The 22,919-nt window shown below is 26.5% G+C and overlaps 1 protein-coding gene and 1 non-coding gene across 2 annotated transcripts; one reads left to right on the top strand and one right to left on the bottom strand.

Moving 5' to 3' along the window:
• Positions 1–18,743: 18,743 nt before the first annotated feature.
• Trnae-uuc (transfer RNA glutamic acid (anticodon UUC)) lies at positions 18,744–18,816 on the bottom strand. Its single transcript has one exon. It is a non-coding gene; the product is annotated as a tRNA-Glu (tRNA).
• A 1,815-nt stretch (positions 18,817–20,631) lies between these two features.
• LOC133320727 (tRNA-dihydrouridine(16/17) synthase [NAD(P)(+)]-like) lies at positions 20,632–22,464 on the top strand. Its single transcript, XM_061529325.1, has 3 exons — positions 20,632–20,780; positions 20,988–21,156; positions 22,333–22,464. The coding sequence occupies exons 1-3, from the start codon at positions 20,632–20,634 to the stop codon at positions 22,462–22,464; spliced, it is 450 nt and encodes a 149-aa protein (XP_061385309.1).
• Positions 22,465–22,919: the final 455 nt, after the last annotated feature.

The raw sequence follows: 22,919 nt of genomic DNA, 5'->3' as shown, positions 1-22,919 counted from the left end.
TTTGTATATATGTGTATACAATATTGTAAAACAAAGTAAGCAGTACGATACATGCATGACTTTTATATTTGAATTTATCGTCAAACCCTGAAATTGATTATATAAACATAATTGAATATTTTGATTCATTAGAAAAGTTCTATGGTTTTTCAGGTATTTTAAGTACAGTATTTTTTCCTACGTTAATAATTTTAACTTACAAGTAATTCTACAGCTAGTCCGATGCTTAGTAGCCTTTTTGCTTTAAAAGGGCACAAGTTGACTAAAAGTCTGTGCAAACAACTTGAAGTTTATAATCTTACAGAAACGAATATACATATAGAGACACTGTTATTATAGCAATGATTAATGAACCAATAGATATTGAAAGATAACTTCCGCAACTACGATTCACAAGAGTTCTACAATATTTCCTTAATAATATCGCTGATGGAACGAATATGTAATTTACTTCATCAACCTATCCAAAAAAAGACACGTATTTACAATCGTGTAACTATAATTAATTTTTTTATCAAATTCAAATTTGAGCATTACAATGATATTAATATTCATATACATGGAAATTTGCATGTATACAATTTTTTATATATATGTAAATTTCTTTTGTTTTACATGACAATATATATGGAATTTAAAAATTTAATTGAAGTTATCTTACGGTTAATAATGATTTCTTCATTAAATTTCCACCTATCAAATGTTTCCCTACAGAATGATTCGCCCAGCATGCGATAAAAAACAATACATGAATTGAAACTGATAATGGAGTTTCGTCTTTAACGTCCATGGCGTGCAAAAAAATGTAAGTTACGTAAATTGAAGCTATACAATCCACTGTGTGATCCAGAAATTCTCCAGCATAACTTGATGTTCTTGTTTTTCGAGCTTGTAAACCTAAGACAATTTTTTGAAATTAAATATTCACAAAGTTGCATGTAGTATCCCCGAAAAACAATTACCATCTAAGTTATCAAAAGTGGCATACAATATCCATAATAAAATTGCCGTTAAATGATATTCATAAAACACCAATAAGACATAAGCTGCCGTAGCGAATATTAATCCTAATATAGTTATAGCAGTTGGAGGTATGCATCGAGGAATAAACAGTGATATGATTAAATTGCATACCGGAAGAACACATGTTTGATAAAAAATAGATGTTTGAGAGCTTAAATACTCATACTTTTTTTTTTCTTTTTTAACGTCAATCAAGGTGCATACCTCCAATTCTTTATCGTTTTTGTTAATATAAATCAGGTTTTCAGGATCTTTCATTCAAACAGACGCCAGATATGAAAAAAACACTTGATGGGGGTTTATTTGTATAATTTTTAAATGGAAGAATTTAAGCTTTATTTCAAAATTGTTATGTAACTTTAATTCCTGTATGTAATCTGATAGGTTATTGTACCATTTGAAAAAAAACTTTCATTAAGTCACTTAAAAAACTAAAAACTCTAATCTGCTTTGCAAAAAGTTGGAATACGCATTTTTGTGAATTAACGGTGTTGATTATCATTAAAACTAATTCCGTTAACTTTCGGTGAAAATTATAAATTCTGGTGTCTATTAATCAAATCATGCGGCTTGTTTTGTTACAATCCGTATAATGTCAAAACATTTTGGCAAATTCATGGATTTTTTTTTTTTACAGTAAAAAACGTTAATCAGAGTCACGGCTTGTATTTAAGTTTAAATTTTTATTCCCTGTGAATCCAACTTTTATCTCAGAGTTTTTAAAACTTAAACGGTGCTTCAACTCATCTAAACTATTATTCAAACAAAAATATAAAATATTTTCCTTCAAAGATTATAAATTATTACGTCTGTAATAATTTTTCTATTTATTGAATACAATACATCACAACTTATTGTACTGGTAAGTAATATCTTTTGAAATTATTATTTGCAACTATGCAAATATTTTTCATTAACCCTTAAAATTTTTTATGCAGTCACATACTTTTGTGAAGACAATCAATTCCTGAAAGAACATATGCCCAAAAGCATTGTGAGTCATTATTGGTTTCCATAAGTAACCTGTCTTGAATAAACTTAGAAAAACCGAAAATAAATTTAACCTTGCATAGTTTCTCTTTGAATTGTTTACAGCTGGATAATAAGGAAAGCTCTCAGATTCTCCAAATAGAAATTTTTCTTTATCTTTTTTAGAAGATTTCTTCATCTGCTTTTTTTCCCTTCCTTGAAAAAATTTATAAAGGTTTGTATACGGTGATAATAAAATCAGTAAAATGACAAAGTCTATTTATTGCAAACTATATATATATATTAATATATTTACAAACATCCAGATGTATTTTTATAAATTTATAAATAAATATACGTATGCAAAATCTCTGATCTATGATGTTTACTTGTTGATTTGAACGTTAAATTAAAGTTTTTAATTTACTTGTTAACGACTCATCTGAATTGTCATCCGTCCGAAATTTTTTTCTATTAGCAATAAAAAAAGCCGCTCTGTGTTTTTTGGGATTTGCACTTTTGACATCTCTCAAGCTGCTTAAGTTTTGAGGAGGTTTGAATTCATCCATTGGTGACTCTATTGTATTTTCATCATCCAGGGTTTCGTAAAATGTTTCTTCATTAACTATTTCATAGGAATGTTTTCCTTTAGGCTTGCTATTATCAACGAATTTGTTATCAAATGAATGGGTTTTATGGGCTTTGCACATATCACCAGTACATGGATTCATAAACGGCGTCATATATAACGCGTTATTTAATGGTGATCTACTCAAGCTTGGTGCGAACGCGCAATCATAACCTATACATAAAAACTTGCTTTATATATGTATACCTATAATTAAAACTATATACAGCAGACTAAAACAATAAAGCATTTATATAAAAAAAAAAAGTTAATTTTTTTGTTTTGGATTTAATTTGTGTGTAGGGGAATTCGAACTCATTTGATATTTTGAAAGTTTATACTAAATGTTCATATGCAAAAAATCTTATTGAATATTATTAGATGAATAATAGTATCTTCTTGATTAATAACTTCTTTCATGCATATTAGAAAAAAATATACCATAATAACCAAAATTATTAGCGCACATTTTTGTTTGATTTTCGCTTCCTCATTTTAATTATAAAAATTTTATTAATAGAAAATAATAATACCAAATAAAAATCTTTATGAATTCATGATCAACGTATAAAAAATAAATAAGAAAACAAACCATAGTTTATTATTTATAAAAATATATTGAAGCAATAAACTATAACTAGTAATTTTTGAATGAATTAATCCGTTTAAATTTTTGCTACAAGAAATTCGACTGATTTTTGTAAGTAATTTATTAATATTATAATCCAATTTGGCATTTCTGTGAAAATGCGTCAAATGAAAATCACCATGTAGAGTTGCACGCCATACCTTGCAATCAGTAAATGACTGAAAGGCAGGATTTTCAGAAAATTGTTTAACATGTAAACTTAGCACTAAGCAACTTGTACAAATATGAAATTGGGAAAACATAAAATCATCGTTGCAAGAAATTTTCGGTAAATTATTATATTTTTTACAAGGAATAGAAAATGTTCTTTTATGTATTCGTGTTGTATAGTATCCATACATGTATGAATTCGCAACACTACTAGCTTCAATAAATAACTTTATTAGAGTATCTGGATCTTTATTCTTGAAAATTTCTTGCATATGTTTTGTCAATTCGTTACTCAAAGAATCATACAAATTTTCGTAATACAACTTAAAATTTGTGCTTTTCAAATTTATTTTACGCTGATATAGAATTCTATTATTATTTGCAAGTTTCGGAGATAACATTATTGGCGTCATCTCTTTGTTCTCAAAACACTCATTGATTCCATACTTTGAAGCTATCTGAAAAAGTTCATTTCGTTGCTGCTGTAAAATCGCTGCTATAAAATATACAGAGTACATGGGAGAAGATTTTATAATCAATTGAAGGATTACATTAAATACTTTGGAATCACATACAGAATGGCAGAAAAGAGTGATCAACCAAGGAATACAATATTGAAATGTTAATAAGCAATTGAAGTATTTTAGTTCAGAATAGTCCGTCGTGTAAACTGGGCCATAGCAAGATTTATTTCTGCAAACGCATTGCAATTTTTTTTTTGTTAGTGATTTACGAATTTTTTTCTTATCAAATCCTAAAGTCTCATTTGATGAAAGCGTTAATAAACAGAAAAATGAGCGATCGATTACCCATAGTACTAAACCAATACATGATAACCGAAAATTTATTTCTTCATATAAAGAACCTTTAATGAAATTGATTAAGTACTTAAGTAATAATTTTTCAATAAATAATGAAACTATAGGTAATAAAGGATATTTCAAAACGTAATTGAACAAAGAGACAGGATGCTTGAGTAAACATTGTTTATATATAGATCTTTGTTTACATTTCACTTTAGATATCAATATATTATTTTTAATATTCTGTTTTTTACTGCCTTGTTTTAATAGCCAGTTTTTCAAAAGTATGATGTCGATTTCCACGTTACCAACCTTATCTATATTCACACGTACAAAATGCACATCTAGATTATGGGTTACATGAATTAAAATATTACCTGAATCTGTATTTTTCAACTTAATAATAGAAGTACGCTTAAATATAAAAAGTTGAACTATTACAGCAAAAAGTTCATGAATTCCTTGAGTATAAACAATACCAAAATTTTTGTTTCTTTCAAAAACATCACATATAAGATAGTGCACTATGTGCAGTTTTTGTATAGTAGGACTTGATATGTATGTTTTACATCGTAATATGTCTTTCCATATTTGATCAGTATCAATAGAGTATGAACCCTGTAACTTGAATGAGTACTTCCTCTCATGCAATAAACTTTTAATCACACAGAATTTATTATCATTTGGGATTGATATATAAAATTGCATATAAGAACAAGCATATTTCAGGTACCTTTTATATAATTCAAAATATTTATTATCTTATTCGTGTGTATGATCTTTTGACACAATAAAACTTCATCTATATAAAAAACTTCAATTTAATATATACTGATTAAACAGATATTTAATTACACATTGGCGTCCATAATTTGCCATATATTATCTATTGGGATACACTTGCACGTCAAAATTTTTTCATAATCTGTTTTATCCGAATCACCATAGTTTGTTTTAAGTATGAAATAGAAAGGAGCCGAAATGTATACATCGTTATTTTCAATAATTTTGCGATCATCTTTAAAGGGATATGTACTACTGGTGTAACCTGGAAAACTTAAGCGACCATTTGACGGCAAAGAAAATTTGTTATTTATAGTTGAGGGTATAGAACCATCAGAAATCGAAAATTCTTGTGCGTCATTGTACGGTATCAAATCTACTGCTGCAGTGTATCTTCTATATTTAGAATCAGCAGCATAATCCTGAAAATTATTCTCAAATGCTGTATTGGGGACGCACTCGCTTACAGAGTGTTTAATAAATTGGGTACATTTCTCTAAATTTAGAACCAAAGATCTTCTTTCAGAAATTTCAGCGAACGTAGGAATTTTGATATTACTGCTATTCAACAATGCCTCCTCATTAGATTTCCTATTATGAATGGTAAAATCTGTATTTCTTGTGTGATATAACATTTTTTTATACAAAAAAAACCCTCTATTTTTTGATACAAAAAAAATAGAAATGTGAGTGCAGAAACGTTTTCACAAGTATATAAGCTTACGTTTAATCGAAATAATTTTGGCTGTTTATGTAGTCACATATAAAGCTATAATTAAATCTAGCAGTTCAGTCTAAAGTTGGTAATATCAATTTTACAGATGATTCGATCTAAATTTTTTTCAGACGTGCATATTTAAAATTTTAATAAAAATATTGAAAATTTAGTGCGTAATAGATGACACGGTCAAATTTGCAAATTGTACAGACCCTATTGAAGACCATAACCCTACGTTATAGTTTAAGTGTTTTATGAATTTGCCATAGTTATATTCTAAAACTTTTTGCTTATTAAAAGACACCTTAACAAATAATATAATATATTGAGTTATACCGTAAGAAGATATGATTTATTGTCATAAGTCGCTTCCAATAAATGTTTTTCGTTTTCCCATGCATTCGGAAGGTTTATCAATGCTAATAATTTTCCGAAACCCTGATGAATATATTAATAACGATCAGAATAATAATCTTTGACGCTTATATATAAACATATACAACTTTAATGTGCTTTCGTAATTACAATATATTATTACAAGTTTCTGTAATTTAATCAGTTTTGTGTATACAAAGATTCGATTAATAACTTATGTTATTAGATAAATTAATAGATTAGATAAGCTTTGCAACTTTGGTTTTTGCTAGATGAATTACTTTAATATGCTGCCGAATGCGAGCAGCTTTCCGCGCTGTGTCAATTGTAACCGAATAAAATTCTTCTGGGTTTTTATAAAAGACAACAAAACCTCCTTCTGAATCAACTGCGAATATCAACTGAACTGACAATGCAGCTTTACTACAATTGAAACCCTGTTTGATTTGTGACAGAAATTTATTGATTGTATACTTTCAAAACTAAAGGATATATTGTTTCAGATGTTTGCCTTTGTGTAGGTGCAATCCGTAATGTTTTTTCGTATTTATCTCTCAAAATTACCCAGGATCTAGCATTTAGCCAATCTCTAATTATTTTTTTTTCAACATTATTGTTTCTTATTACCCTAAATCAGGAGTAGTCTTAGCATAATTTGAACATGAATCATTTTTTATTTTTTGAGCAGTTTCGAGCTGTTTAGCGATTTGGTTTTTTGAAACTTTTGAAGTTTTCATTGTTTTAGATTCAGATTCTTGTGATATATTCTAAAATCAATTTCTTGAAATTTTAAAATACTTTAGCAATAGTGTCACTTGCATTTTCAAATGCTTTCATAGATGTAGGATATAAAGGGCTTTGCATGTACCCGCCAATGAGATTACGAAATGAAACACTACTTTCTAAGCATGTGAGTCCAAACGAGCCAACTCCTTCCCATGTATCCTTAAAATGATAATTTATAACTTGAAGCCCATTTAAATAGATACTTAGACAGGTTTGAAATAAATTTGTTTTACTTGAGTGCTGATAAGCTGTACTGAACTCCCAATAAATTAAATCTGATTAACCTTATGTAATGGTTTTACAATGATAATGTGATTATATTTTAATAAATTTTTGATATATTCCATTTATATGTATACATACCCTGTTGTATTAGCATAAACCGTGACAGTAGGAAAACTTATCAAGACGTTATTATTGACATGACCAGAATAAACAGTAAAGATATCGGGAGACATTGAAGCGTTTTTCCGTAAAAGCAGAAACCCATATTCTAAAATTGCTGACAAATATAACTTATAGTTACCGGTGTAATTTTGGAATTTGAAAACTACCTAAAAAAGATGAGAAACCATATGCTGTACCCCTGCCGAACCTTGGGAATTCAGAAATTTTATATAAGTAGCAATAAAACCAGATCTGCAATTAAATAAAATAATATCAAAGTTTATATAAGTATAGAAATTTATTTCGTATGTTTGTGCATTACGGAAGCATAAATTTTTGTTGTATTAGAAATGATTGAGGTATTTCTTGAGAAGAAATGTAATTTTTGTTGCTTTGTATGAGATCTATTGCTACCGAGGGTTTGTTCGAATTCAACGGTATAATTGTACTTGCTTCTATTTCATTTATTATAGTTTCGTTTATCCTCCAGTCCGTTTTCATTTCACTTCTGTCAATACTTATTTCTCGCCATGACGTCAAATCATTAAATTTACTAAACATGTATTAGTTTTTTTGTATTACGTTTCAAATATCAAATTAGACTCCTAAAACATGAGAAATTAAATTAGATAAGTATATAAAGCTTAATCATCTGTATTTTTGATAAAAATTTTTAAAGTGTATCTATTTTTTTCAAATAAAATTTAAATAAAACTTTATTATTTGAGATGATTCACATTACTTGAATAGATGTATTGAATTTTTCATCAAAGTTTAAAACATGAGATAGGTCATCAGTTTTATTGAAGCAAATACCATATATAGATTTAAAAAAACATATGAAACAAGTGAAATAAATTAATTTAAAATATTTGTTATTTTTTGACATACTACCTACATTTGTAATTTCAAATAACTCACGCATTCAGCTGGTGTAAAAATATCGTTAAATATTGTCAATCACTCAATAACAAATGAGTTCGATTAATTATATTACAAAATAAAAATATTGAATGCATCGTTGATTAAAATTTATGAAATGTTGTCTTAAAATGTGCTATAGCGTACGCCATGGACTATTAAACTACAAATATTAATAACTGTCCTGAAACATATCGGTTTTATAAGTAAGATTCATAAAAAAAATTAAATTGAGCATTTTAAAGTTTGGATAAGAAATAAAGTAACAATAATACGTATATCTACAGAGGTTTACACTACTCTTAATTTCAGTGTCATTGAGACATAAATATGCATGTATGATACATGTTTAAAAAACATATACTTATTATATACTTTGAAAGATTTGTTATGCATACGTGTTACAGAATGATGTTTAATGGACTTATTCAAAGTACCAGTGAACCTTTACAAGTAAAAGACGCTAGCTCTTTAGCTACTTTGAAAGTAAGAGTAAATTTTATTATCTATATATGCTTAGAAATTTTATGAGTCCAAACAATTTAAAAAAGCTCTTAAACTAATTGACCAGTTGATATCTCAATATAACACTATAGGAGGTTTATATTCTTTAAAAGCTCTTATACTACTTGATCTGAAAGACAAGTTAACCGAAGCTACAGAAGTCGCTAATAAGGTTAAAGTTATAAATGTTTACACATCTGTAAATAATGATGTTAATATTATATATGCATTTAATTTAATTTTTTTTTATTTAGCAGCTCATGATATTAGTAAAATTGTAGAATAAAAAAAAAAAAATTATAATTTTACAAATTGACTAATCTATACATACATTTAAGTGAATGATAATAAAAAGAAAAATTTTAACGCTCAATCAATAAAATTTACAAGTATACTTCTTGATATAAGCTGGTATATTTATTTGTTTATGTGTAATATTATTCATAATATCTATATTTATCTATATACTTGGTAATTCTTACAATAGGCTAAAATGTCAATACTATTATTAAAGTTATAGTAAGCTTTTGTAGCCATTGTAACCAATGATTAGTTTTAATAAGTTACATATTTATTTTTGTTGGTAATTGCAATTTTTACATATATACTGAAAATACATTAAAAGATTATAAATATATAATTGAAGTTTCTAAAAGTCAAGATATTTCGTGTGAGAAGTTCTGTTTTTATATGTTGCCCATTAATCAATGTTTAGGCTTTGAATTATGACGTGAAAAACCATTATTGTTGGTATGTGCTGGGATCTGTTTTTAAGCAATCAAGGTAAAGTTGAAATCCAAAAAAAAAATTTTTCCATGCACTTCAAAAATGCATAAATGCAATTCATTCGTTTGAATGTAAATATTTTTAAATCACAGGAATTTAGCTAAAGCGAAAAGCTGCTTCTCTGCCTGCGTTAAGTTGGGAGCTTCAGTTCCAGCTTTGGAAGAGCTTGCTTATTTACAGCTGAACTTTTTTGAGTTTGTAAGTTTTATAATACCGTAATTTTTTGTTCAAGCAAGCTTTCCGTGAATCCTACCGTCAAATATTTAATAATTTTCCTTTGCTCAAATTAAATTGGTTAGCATACGCATTATCTCAACATCTTGTAAGTTTTTGATAAATAACATGAGTTCTCATTTATATATCTTTAATTAATGAGTAATTAGAAAATTTTTTTTAGCGTTATATGCAATTACCACTATTATTATTGTTAGTATTATATATAAATATATATATATATATATATATATATATATATATATATATATATATATATATATTTATATAATTATTATAATTAGCTGAACATTTTGAACAATTCATTTATACTACTTCTACTGCTTCACGTTTTAATGCAATATGTTTAAAGTTACTGTATAATGATTAGGTTGGAGATTGTAAAAAGGCTGGACTTCTCATCGTTCGTATGTTAGAATTATTTCACTTTGAAAATTTAAAGAAAAATAATATTAAACCGTTGATAAATGTAACAAAATTTGAAAATGCCAACATTAGCACAGATTTATGAATATTTAGTTTTATTGTTTGAATCGCAAAAAGAGTACGATTTAACTGTTCAACAAATATTACAAATACCTGTAGAAATTCGGTAAAGCACTTATTTAGAAAATAACATTCAGATCACAATATTTATGGAAGACAATGGCTAGAATAGCAATGTACCAGAAAAACTATTCTCTTGCACATGAGATTTATAAAACTTTATACTCCATAAATATTTACGATCGCCAAGCAATGGTGTGCTCTGTGCTAACCAGTCCCGTATTTCAAAATTCTTTGGAACTAGTTACTTTCGAAGAAAAACCTACTCAAAACTCTCAACTGTTTCTGATTTCACCATACGCTTTAAGTCATAGTGATTATAATAGAAACGAAAGTGATGGATGGCTATCTCATCCCCCGCATTTATATTTTCAACGTTATCCAGAATTCAAATATTCTTCAAAATCGTACTCTGTATACCAGCGCATTTTTTATAAAACTAGAGATTTTACGGAGAAAGAATCCGATGATTTATTACAATATATATCAAATGGTAACTTTGGTTCATTTAAACAATTGTATTACTTATACTACACTTAAGCATCTACCGTCACTAGAGCATTTATTTATTTGAGATGTTGTTCTTTTAGTAACAATCACATTAACTGAAAAAAATAGTAATAGCAAAATACTATAATAAAACCAGAACGATCATTGAGTAGCAAAAAGTAATAATTTATAGCTTCAAATTCTCCATTGAAAAAGACGTTTTATATTTATACCAATCAGTTTGAAAGATCGTTTATTGTGATTATAAGTTTATTTATAATTTTTAGAATTGACCGAAAAAACAACAAATTATTTAATGTTGAGTTTTGGAATCTATTTGTTGGAAGATAATATAAGCCCTTTATATCTATTTCTACGATTACTATTTTCTAAATTGGGGTCAGGGGCTTTCTATATAATAAAATGGATTAAGGAATCTATCAAAACAAAGCCAAAGCTTGTAATTATGTAGCTACAATTAATAATTTAAAAATGTTGCTATATATAACAATTTAATTTATTTATTTATTTATTTTTTTTTTAGGGAAAATTAATTTTAGATATAGTATCAAAAATAGGAGCGCATCTTAACACATCTAAGGACAAATCAGTAGCTTCCATAATCAACATATGCAAAGAATATTTACCTATTGCTTATGTCGAGAAACTTGTACCTTTAATTGGTATTTAAATTGAAATTAAAATCAATATTCTCCACAATAGAAAAGATGTTAAACAAACCTTCAATTTTTATTGTTGACGAAATCAAATTCACATGTATCCAATTACTTTACTATCTTAACATGCGTAGTCCGTTATTAGAATATACTAAAAAAGTAAATTATTGAAACAAATAATATAATGTATCACTTCTTGTTTATTTTCCCGTAAATCTGTGTATAACAATGATAATTAGTAAATTTTTAAATTGAATTTTAATTTGCTTCAGTTTGCAGATGAGAACTTTATCAATGTTGATGTTCTATTACTTTCTGCGAAAGTTTTCCATCGTTGTGGTTTATTCTTAGAAGCAAAAAAATATTCTCATATGGCTATGCAAGAAAAAAATGATCTCAATATTGGTTCACAGTGGCTAAAATATACTTTAGAAGCTAATGAAGCCGACGAGGTAATTTATTGATTACTTAATTAATTTATTCATTTGTTTTTACTATTATATTAAATTGTGTTTTTTATATAATTTCATATAATTTATTAAGTGCTTATGTCTACTAATAATTACTTTTAGAGTGTTCGCAATTTTGCTGAACTAGCGGGAAAACGTACTAGAGAACAGTTTTTCGAATATCAGATCATGGAGTAATCAACAAAAACATAAATTATTATAATTCAGATATGAGCTTCGTATGGGAGATGCGCAAATGCGGTTATGTAACTACGAATTGGCTGTGTTTTATTACAACAAAATTCAGGAACAACTGCAAACAATATGTGATGGGTTTTCAGATTTTCATGTATACAATATACGAAATTTTAAATTAAGAATTGAGTATGAAAATATTAAAATGTTGGAACGATCATGCAACCATAAGTAAGCTACATATCTTAATACGGATACTTGAGCTAAAAACCATACCTTTGTAATGGTTTTTGCTTGAAATATTACCTTTACTCTGAAAATGTTGCAATATTTTAATCACTGAATAGTTCTCACTGAAAGTCTAATAGTTTGCTGTTAGAGTGAGTTTAATTTGCATATTCTTGAGTATATAATAATAAAACTATATCTTCAATTTCAAGAGCACAAATTTGTTAAATACTCCATAGTATTTAATTTTCTAAATTTTCATCTTAATTTTAGGTATAATTATCTAACAAATGCCAGATTGTATGAGTGTTCAAAACATTGTTCATTGATATCTGAAGTATATAATATAGTTAACTGATTTATGACAAATAGGCTAAGGTTAAAGAGATTGTTGAAAAATTATCAAATAAAGTTCCTTTATGGATAAAATCTCACCAAATTGCTTTTGAGTACTACAAAAAACAAGGTATAGATCTATTAAGACTATTTTTGTGAACATAGAACAACCTTTTTTAATGATACAAGCTTTATACAGATTGTTCAAAATTGCAAGGTTTGGAATCATCGATCTAGATCTTTTTCCATATTTAACTTTTTACCTATTAAGATGTAAGTTAACTCATTAAGCTAGATATATAACCTAATAGTACTGAAATAACCTTTCAAGTGTTTATTCGATTCCTTACTATCGTACTTAAAATTATTATTGAATGGTTATACATAATTAAATCATATAAAAAAATTAAACTTGTGACTGTTAATCACTAATTAAGGTTATATAGAATTACTTATTGTTATTATACCTATTCAATTTTTAGACTATCAATCCACTTATTATCCGAAGCCCGTTCAAACTGTTTTAGATGGAGTTATAGATAAAATGTTTGACGAAGCAGCTTTTAAAATAGAAAAATCAAATCCTGTAACATCTTTATGGACAAAAATGATGATGTATTCTCAAAACACAGAAGAAGGATTTTATACATTGAAACAATGTAATATTATATTATTTATATATAATGAACAGTGTTGATTTTCGAAAATATGCTAAAAGAAGACGGACAAGATGTGTCTCTTATTCAAGAATTATTTACAGCGATTGAGAACAAGCTGCAATTTACCACTAACTGCCATATAAAAATCATTCAAAACTTGTACTACTTAAAAGCTCACTCCAAATTATCCCAGCCAATTACGGTAAAATACTTTAAATAGATATATTATATATGCTAAATTCTGATACATGAAATTCTTCACAACAATGTTTGTGATTAATAACCAATCAATATATATATATATATATATATATATATATATATATATATATATACCTATTGATAATAAATGATAGTTGTATATGTTACTGTATTTTTATAATGTTCAAATATTTAAATATATGTTATTCTTGTAAAAACAAGAATATAATTTGATGTTGTATATATATCATTACTCTTTTTTTTGTTTTAGAATTTATTACAAACGCATTATAACGAAGCTTTAAAAACATTTGAAACGATGCACTGCATTCCAGTCCCCGTATAATTTTTTTTTTTTGGTAATTTATTTTCATGATACATGAAAAGAAACGACGACTAAATGCATCTTTTATTGATGATCTTTTTGTTCAAATGATCAAAGAATGTAAAAGTAGTTTGGACACAGTTGTGCAAGAGAATATTTTACCTTTAGATGTATGGTTAATACATGTGTTGACTTTAACCTTAAAAATATATCCATCTATATATGAATATATAGATACATATATGTAAATATATATATTTACATATATGTAAATATATATACTTACATATATATACATATATGTGTATGTATATACATCTATAAACATAGATATACATAATTACACCAATATACATATATATATATATATATATATATATATATATATATATACATATGTATACATATATCTATACATATATGTAAATATTTATTTTACATTATTCATATAAATAAATTATTCAAATTTATTTATATATTTATACATATATATACATATATACACATATATACATATGTATACATATATCTATACATATATGTAAATATTTATTTATTTATTTTATTTATTCATATAAATAAATTATCCAAATTTATTCATATATTTATACATATATATGTATAAAGATATATATACAGTTATACATTTATACATTTATACATATATATACATATATATACATATACATACATATATATACATATATATACATATATATACATATATATACATATATACATATGAACTATAATTGAAGTTGGTTATTTATTGAAAAAAAACTATTATAGTAGCTTAAATTAATGCCTTTTTGTGTTTTAACTGAACAGAGTTTAAAGAACATAACTCAAAATATTTTAAAATTATATAGCTGTTATATAATGAATCATTTTAGACTCCTCTTTTTCGACGTGAATTATTTGTTCGCTTACATATTACACTGAAATCATTGGAAAATGAGTGCGAAGAGTTAAAAAAAAAAGTTGATACAAAAGATTTGATAATAAAATTTCTCGTAACAAAAAAACTATGTTTGGATCCGAAAATTGTGTTTAAATTAATTCAGCTTTCTCAAAATTCTGAAGAGCTAGTAAGTAAAGAATGCAGTCGGATATTAGAACTGTCTTCTTTTCCGCATGAAAATACATCAAATGTTGATGATGTAAATTTATATAAAGAAATCAACAATCAACTCAAATGTGATATTGATCAACTTCGTAACAAAGTAAGAATACTGTCACATAATATTTTTAGATGACAGCTTATTTATCTCGTGACTCTAATATATGGTGTACTATTAATTCATACGCAGGTAATCTAAGTTGGATTTATTGATAAATTTTTCGAAGTAAATGATCATAATTAAAATATTAGTATTATTAGTTAAACTCTTATAAGATGTTGTTTTATTTTTCTAGAAAAATGTTGGAAACTGTTCAGATTCAACAATAATTTAATATTGTAAATAATTGCTTAATACGTATTACATAAAATTGTAAAATTAACAATTTTTATTTTAGCTTATAAATTATGTATAATACGGGAGCTGTTTCGATTTATTTATTTCTTAGAAAATCGTTATGAAAGTTCCTACTTTGAATATGTGTTAATTAAGCTTTCTCGTTTGATTCGTGATAACAAGCACTTATATAATTGCCGGGTGAATTGGTTGGAAAAACTTAAAAATGTTGCTGATAAAATCAAACAAGGAAATTTTTTTGAAAAAAGCTTGGAAAAAATTTTGGATAATTCCACTTTAGAAGAATACCAGAAAGGGAAGGTATATGATTATTACTATGTTCATATATTAGTTATATTGTCCAAAACTAATGCGTGTAATATTAGAAATAAGATTTAATTGCATTGTTATACTATTTATATTGCAGTGAGTTCATATATATACATATATACCATTAAAATATAATGTTTATGGTTAAGAACTATTTGCAACTCTTAATTATACTTTAAGTTTAATTGTAAATGCTTTTATTACTCATGTAAAAGATGTTTTTTGTTAGCAAAGCCTTTTGAATCAACTTAATCTACAGCAAACTCAATTTACAAACCAACTCAGACAACTTAGTGATCGATACCAGCAAATTCTTAACAGTTTACGACTTGAATGTGATTCATTAAAAAATGAAAAAATGGATCTGAAAGGAAAACTTGAAGAAACACTCGAAAACTTGCAACAACTTAAAAATCAAGTAACATATATATATATTTGAACCCATTCAATTAAAGAATAATCATTTTGAATTTCAAGTGGAATCTCTGAAAAGTGATTTAGCAAAAGCACAAGAATCCTTAGAATTTGCTAAAAATTTAGAGAAAGAACTCGTAAAAGAAAAAAGTAATAGTGCAAAAGAAGTAAGTTTTTTTTATTAAAAAAAAAAAATTGTATATAACATACAAAATTACTTTAATTTACTAATTAAATTAAATTAGATTAAAGATAATTTTAATATATTTTTATATATATATATTATATTTTATGTGATAAAAATAATAATGTAAATTTTTTTTCAAAATACAATACCAGACATAAAACTTATTGCATTACTATTTTTACTTAATAAATTACACATATGTGTATGTGTGAGTACACATATATGTATGTGTTAATAAATATAGTTATATTTGCTCTATGATAAACAGTTTAATTGGTTTTACGTGTATTTATATATAATTTCCATTATTTTTATATAACTGCATTAACTACACTTTCATGAAATAGGTCATAAATGAAACAAAAGATATTCAATCTCTTATAAATCAACGTAATCGCTTGGCAGCAGATTTAGATGATTACGAAATGTTACTTAATGTGAAAATGGATGAGATATCGAAACTTGAAAACCGTGCAGAAGAAAAGTCATACTATAAATATTTAAATAATGACATAATTTTAAAATTGTCCAACATTAACTGCAATTCTTTACAGATCCCAGTTACTATCAAAGTTGGCATCAGAATCTTTATCATACACTCGAGAAATTGTACAACATAAATCGAAGAATGAAATTCTATCACTACAAGTATACAAATATAATTTAACGCTCATCCATGAATTATATATTAAATTAATATTGAATTAATGATATATTCAACATTAGTCTTTGTATTAATTTACAATATTATTTTTATGTAATAATCAATATTTTTATATAGTACATTTGTTTATTGGGTTTTTCTTCAAAATTGAAAATATTTATTATATGGTATAATATATATAGTGTAGTATTGTTCTGAAAAAACATATGTTTAGCTTGCAGAAGTTAAAGAAGATTTAGAAAATTTAAAATCACAATCGCAATTTAATGAGTCTATAACAAGTCTTCATGTCAAGCAATTACAGGAACTGGTAATACGAACATAAATTTAATAATGTATTAACAAAAATGAACTGAATCTCAATCCAAACATATTGAGTATATAAACAATTGTACACATATACATGTATATATATAAACGAATACTTATATTTATTATAATAGATAAAACAGATTTCTAGATGAACTATATGATAGTTATTCCGTCAGAAGGAAATTGTAACTAACATGCAGAGTGAGGGAATGAAGTGCGCAAATATTGAAAACGTAATTTGTTTGTATAGCTATGTAATTATTAGGATGTTGAGACTAGCTTAAAATTGGAAATTGCTGAACAAAAAATCCAAAAATTAATTCTTTTAATAAAAAAACTTTATGAATCTTTCCATTGTGAGGTAATTTTTTCAAAAAGCGTTTTTATTAAATTACACTGTGTGGGTAAATGCGATAAAATGATAGTTTACTTAAATGTTGTTTATATTTTAAAGTGCACATATTTCAGATGTTAAAAGATTTGCTGAATGAACCTGAAATCAAACAGGTCCCAGAAATAAGTTTTTTCTCTGAGTTAGTTCATACCCCAAATACAAACGAGAAACAAGAAAAAAATGATTTGCTTTTGCAAGAACTTGAAGCATTAAGAGTAAAATTAATTAATTTAATATAATCCCGTAGAAATGTTACATTTGTGCTCTGTGTAATGAACGTTTTCGTGACAGTTGTGTTCGTAAATGCGGCCATGTCTTCTGTGAAGGTATTTAGCTATAAAAATCATGGTTTAAATAGCGTTATAATTATACAAATTATATACAGATCAATATTATTAGCACCCGTATATATACATATATGTAAAAAAAAGTTATATATATTTGATACAAACATAACCACATCAAATATTCATATATAATTTATTACATGCTCTTTGAAGCGTGAAAGCAAATGAAATTGAAAAACTGTGTCTTAGAGTGTTTGAAAGATACGCTGACTTCTCGAAACCGCAAATGTCCCCAGTGTAATCAAAGATTTCAAAATTGTGACATACAAAAATTATATTTTTCTTGATGATAAAGTATATTGAAAATTTTTCGAAGAAATTAAATAAGTGCCCAAGCCACTTTTGTAATCCTAGTAACAACGCTTTACCAAATCAAGCCCCTAGCAAAGAGATTTTGGGGCGTGCAAGCTGGTTAACTATTCATTCTGCTGCAGTAAACTTTCCTGAGTTCCCGAATGAAGAGGAGAAAAAAAGAATGACTAATTGGCTAAACAGTTTATTTCATTTATATCCTTGTATGGATTGTAGTCGAAATATACTCATTGAAATACAAAAAAATAAGCCTAATTTAACTAGCCGTTACCATTATTGTAAATGGACAGTCAACATTCATAATGCTGTAAATGAACGCTTACGAAAACCCTTATACTGGTTTGATTTTTCCAAATTTTTGATAAAGTATAAAAATCCCTAGATACTCCATGAGTTTTTTTACTCAAATATTTTATTTTATTGATAATCTACTAAAACCCTGTAATGAATTGACTATACAAAATAAAATATTTCTTGTATAATATAAAGATCTACAACAAAATAACTCCCACGCCGGGAATCGAACCCGGGTCTCTCGGGTGAAAGCCGAGTATCCTAGCCGACTAGACTACATGGGAATATAACAAGAAATATTTTTGACTGTGATAACACTTAAATTTTGTTGAGTTAAGAACCTAATTTTAAGGTTAAACTTGTTTTAATAATAATTTGTTATTGTAAAATATATTTTTCGTAATTTTAACTATTTTCTGACGCTTATATAATTGAAAACGAGTAAAAACAAAGTGCATCTTTCATAAGTTTATAGTATCTTGAATAAATATTTTTAAAATTAAAATAATTTGAAAAATGCGCCGTGGAATTTTTATTGTGTTGGAAGGTATAGATAGGTAAATTTACTACGTGCATCAATTTTGTTTGATAGATCCGGTAAATCTACACAAATAAGCCGAATTCTGGATTTTTTTAATGAGCAACAAATTAGCTGCGTTTCTATATCATTTCCTGGTTTGTAATTCATACGATACATCAGTAAACACATAATTTTATATTATATTACATAGCTTGAATATAATTTATTTATAGAAAATTTAGACAAACAATTTTTTCAATGTTCACAATTGCTTATTATAAATTTATTTCTGTTATATTAAAATAATCGAAGCACACTGATTCTCATATATTATTATTATTTTCCACAGTATATTATAAAAAAATATTTTTTTTATAAAAGTTCTTATCTTATATTTGCATTGAAGTTTTATATTATTCCATTCACAAATTATAAAACTTGAATATAAAATTACTGACATGATTGTTTCCCTGTAGATAGGAAAACTTTGATTGGAAACCTCATAGATGATTATCTGAAGCATAAAAACGCAATATCTCCAAATTCATTACATTTATTATTTAGTGGAAATAGATGGGAACGGGCGTAAGCACTTAAATTTGATTTTTAAAACTTGTATATTTTTACTAAAATATCATAATTAATATTTGTATTTTCCAATAAAGAACAATAATATAATGCTATTAAATAAAATATATTATTCATACTTATATTCATAATTAAATTATGCTAAAACCATTGTGAAGAGGATAAGCAAAATAAATAATGTATTGCAGTAATGAAATCAAATGTTTATTGGAAGATGGAGTTTCTATTATTTGTGATAGATATGCGTTTTCAGGAAGTGCATATTCCGCTGGTGCAGAGGTAATATATAAATAGCTACTAATATATGACAGAAATTAGATTTTCATTGGTGCCTGAGCGCAGATCGCGGCTTGCCTAAGCCAGATTTAGTGATTCAACTTCAAATTTCCCCTGGAGATGCATCTAAGCGCTCAAATTACGGTAAGCAATGTATATAAAGCAACGTATGCCTTACGTGATTATATAATTCAATCTTATCTAAATACAATTCTGTAATTAGATAGATTTCATGTTATTTCACTGTATAAATGAGTATATGCATAATTGTATCTATAGATTTTTTCTTCAGTAAAAATACCCAGATTAATTATTATACTAATTATATATTATACCACAGCAAGTTTTGACATTATTTTGAATATGTTCTAGGTTCAGAAAAATATGAGAAAGTGAACGTTTTGAATAGTGTACATGAAGAATTCAAAAAGTTCCATCAAATGTCTATTTGGAAAGTTATAGATATAAAAGATACTACAATCACTGCTGATGAAATAACAAAATCTATTTTGGAATTTTTGAAACCGTTGATAGAACAGCTTCATAACAATAAACTCAATAAATTGAGTTATTTAGGAGATGAACCACCATGGAACTAATAGATAATTATCTCAAACTAATTTTTAAATAGTGAATTGTCATAATAAGGAAACTATTTGCGGTTTTTTAACATCACATTATATATATACACAATCGGTTTTACAGGCACAATATCATGGTAACAGATCCATGGGAGTTTTGGACAAGTATCAATTCACCAAAATACGTACTTGCTCCTATGGTGAATCAAAGCGAACTAGCATTCAGAATGCTTTGTCGGAAATATGGTGTACAGCTTGCATACACACCTATGCTACATAGCAGGTACGGTCTCCTATAAAACTTACTATAATATAGCATTAATAAATTATATATTTATATATATATACATATATTAATTAGTTGTAATTTGCACAGACATATGTATGTTTCCACTTCCATGTCAAGTAGTTTATTTTTTTTATAATATTCATTAATAATATATCTGTCTGAATAATAATAGTACTAATCTTAGTTATTACGTTATATTAGAATATTTTCAACTGATTCTTCATACCGCCAAACGAGTTTTCAAACTTGTAATGAGGATTTGCCACTTGTAGCTCAATTTTGCGGAAATGAGGTCGATACCATAACGAGAGCTGTAGATTATTTGGATAGTTCAGTCGCCGCAGTAGATATAAACTTGGGCTGTCCCCAAGTAAGTACTTATGAACGACTATTCACTAAGCATACCTATATATATACACATGCAACTTAATCAAAACAAAGTTGAATATAAACAATTAGGGAATAGCAAAAAAGGGACGCTATGGAGCATTTTTATTACATGATACTGATTATGCCATGTAATTCATGTAATCTATGTAAATATATGCAGAAATTTGATTGGAGAACTTGTAAAACGTATAAAGTATCCTTTATTTTGCAAAATAAGGAAAATAAATGAAACTGATTATCAACCTACCTTAAATTTTTGCAAAGCAATTGAAGCTAGAGGCTGTACCGCCGTTTGTATACATGGTCGTACTAAAGTTTGTTATGATATGTGACGAAAGAGTAGTATAGGAGCAAAAAAAAGATTTAGTAGGAAAATGTGATTGGGAATTGATATCATATATTAAAAGATCTATATCTATACCGGGTAAAGTAATATCATCATTATTATAATAGTAGTAATAATACTTATAATAATAATTATAATTATTCTAATAAAAATAATTATATTTATAATTATAATAATAATAATAATAATGATAATATTAATAATTATATTAATATTAAGTTTCTCAGTGATTGCCAACGGGGGAATTGCAAATTTAACAGACGCGAATAAATGTTTAGAGCAAACCGGGTATCTTAATACGATTGTTTAATAAATGATAATAGTGCCGATGCTGTAATGTCCGCTGAAGCTGTTTTAGAGAATCCTGCTTTATTTTCGGGTAAGAAAAAAATTTATAATCAATTTGAAGAAAGTATATTATTTAGTCTCAGTTTATTTTAACGTAAAAACTTTAAATGTTTATATGTCAATATGTATTTTAAAGTTGATTTACAGGAAAAAATATAGACATCGATGAATTAGCTTTGGAGTATTTGGATTACGCTGAGAAGTAAAAACATTTTGCACTTCATAAATATACTAAGATATAAAGCAAGTTATTTATGCGTTAAATCCCATTTGTTCAACATGTTATACACTGGTCTCCAAGTTCATACTGATTTGCGCACTGATTTGAGCAAAGTAATATTAAAGATCAATTATTCCAAATAAACTCAATTTATAATGAATTAGTATTATGAATATGCATATATATATATATATTTATGTATATGCAATATCTATGCTAATTATTTAAGTAAATTTTCGTAGACAATATCACAATATAAAGCTAGAAAAGTGGTTTTAAAGTTACAGGATAGACGGAAGGGTGAGCCTTACTACAAGAAGTTAGGGTGGTATAATCGCTATCGACCCATATTGACATCTGAAACCGTTTATTGACATCATTTTTGTTTTACCTTTACAACGTAAGCGGCGCATTGTTTTTTTGTCAAAATGTCTTTTTTTTTTAAATATTTTTCTACTCATTGAGCTTATTTTATCCTGAAGAAAAATTTAGGGTGCTTATTTTTTTATGTTACATTGGAAGTTTTGTTCTTGACAGAACAAGTATCATTTTTTTGAGCTGTCTTATTTTTCTGTCTTTTTTCTTCTTCTTCTTTTTCAGTTTGTAAAAGCCATTTATAATGATTTTTTCGTGACCGCGTTTTTCTTCCGCTCATAAGGTCCTGAAGTCTGACGATGAAAAGAAATCATCCGAAACAAGAAAATGTAATATTAATTAATCAATTGATAGTTATGATATTTTATACGTGAAAAATCTTTTTAAATATCTTATACGTATATATTTCTAAAGTTATTATTATCTAGATTACGAATAATATGCTTTTTAAATA

Source organism: Danaus plexippus, unplaced genomic scaffold, assembly GCF_018135715.1.
Source record: "Danaus plexippus unplaced genomic scaffold, MEX_DaPlex mxdp_53, whole genome shotgun sequence".
Classification (NCBI taxonomy): domain Eukaryota; kingdom Metazoa; phylum Arthropoda; class Insecta; order Lepidoptera; family Nymphalidae; genus Danaus; species Danaus plexippus.
This window is presented reverse-complemented; position numbering and strand designations above follow the sequence as displayed.

What these genes read in the sequence shown, in the direction of transcription:
- LOC133320727 (XM_061529325.1), top strand. Translation starts at nt 20,632, where the DNA reads ATGGTAACAGATCCATGGGAGTTTTGGACAAGTATCAATTCACCAAAA. An exon ending in ACACCTATGCTACATAGCAG is followed by an intron (nt 20,781 to 20,987) that starts GTACGGTCTCCT and finishes ACGTTATATTAG; the next exon opens with AATATTTTCAACTGATTCTT. An exon ending in TAAACTTGGGCTGTCCCCAA is followed by an intron (nt 21,157 to 22,332) that starts GTAAGTACTTAT and finishes AAATTTTCGTAG; the next exon opens with ACAATATCACAATATAAAGC.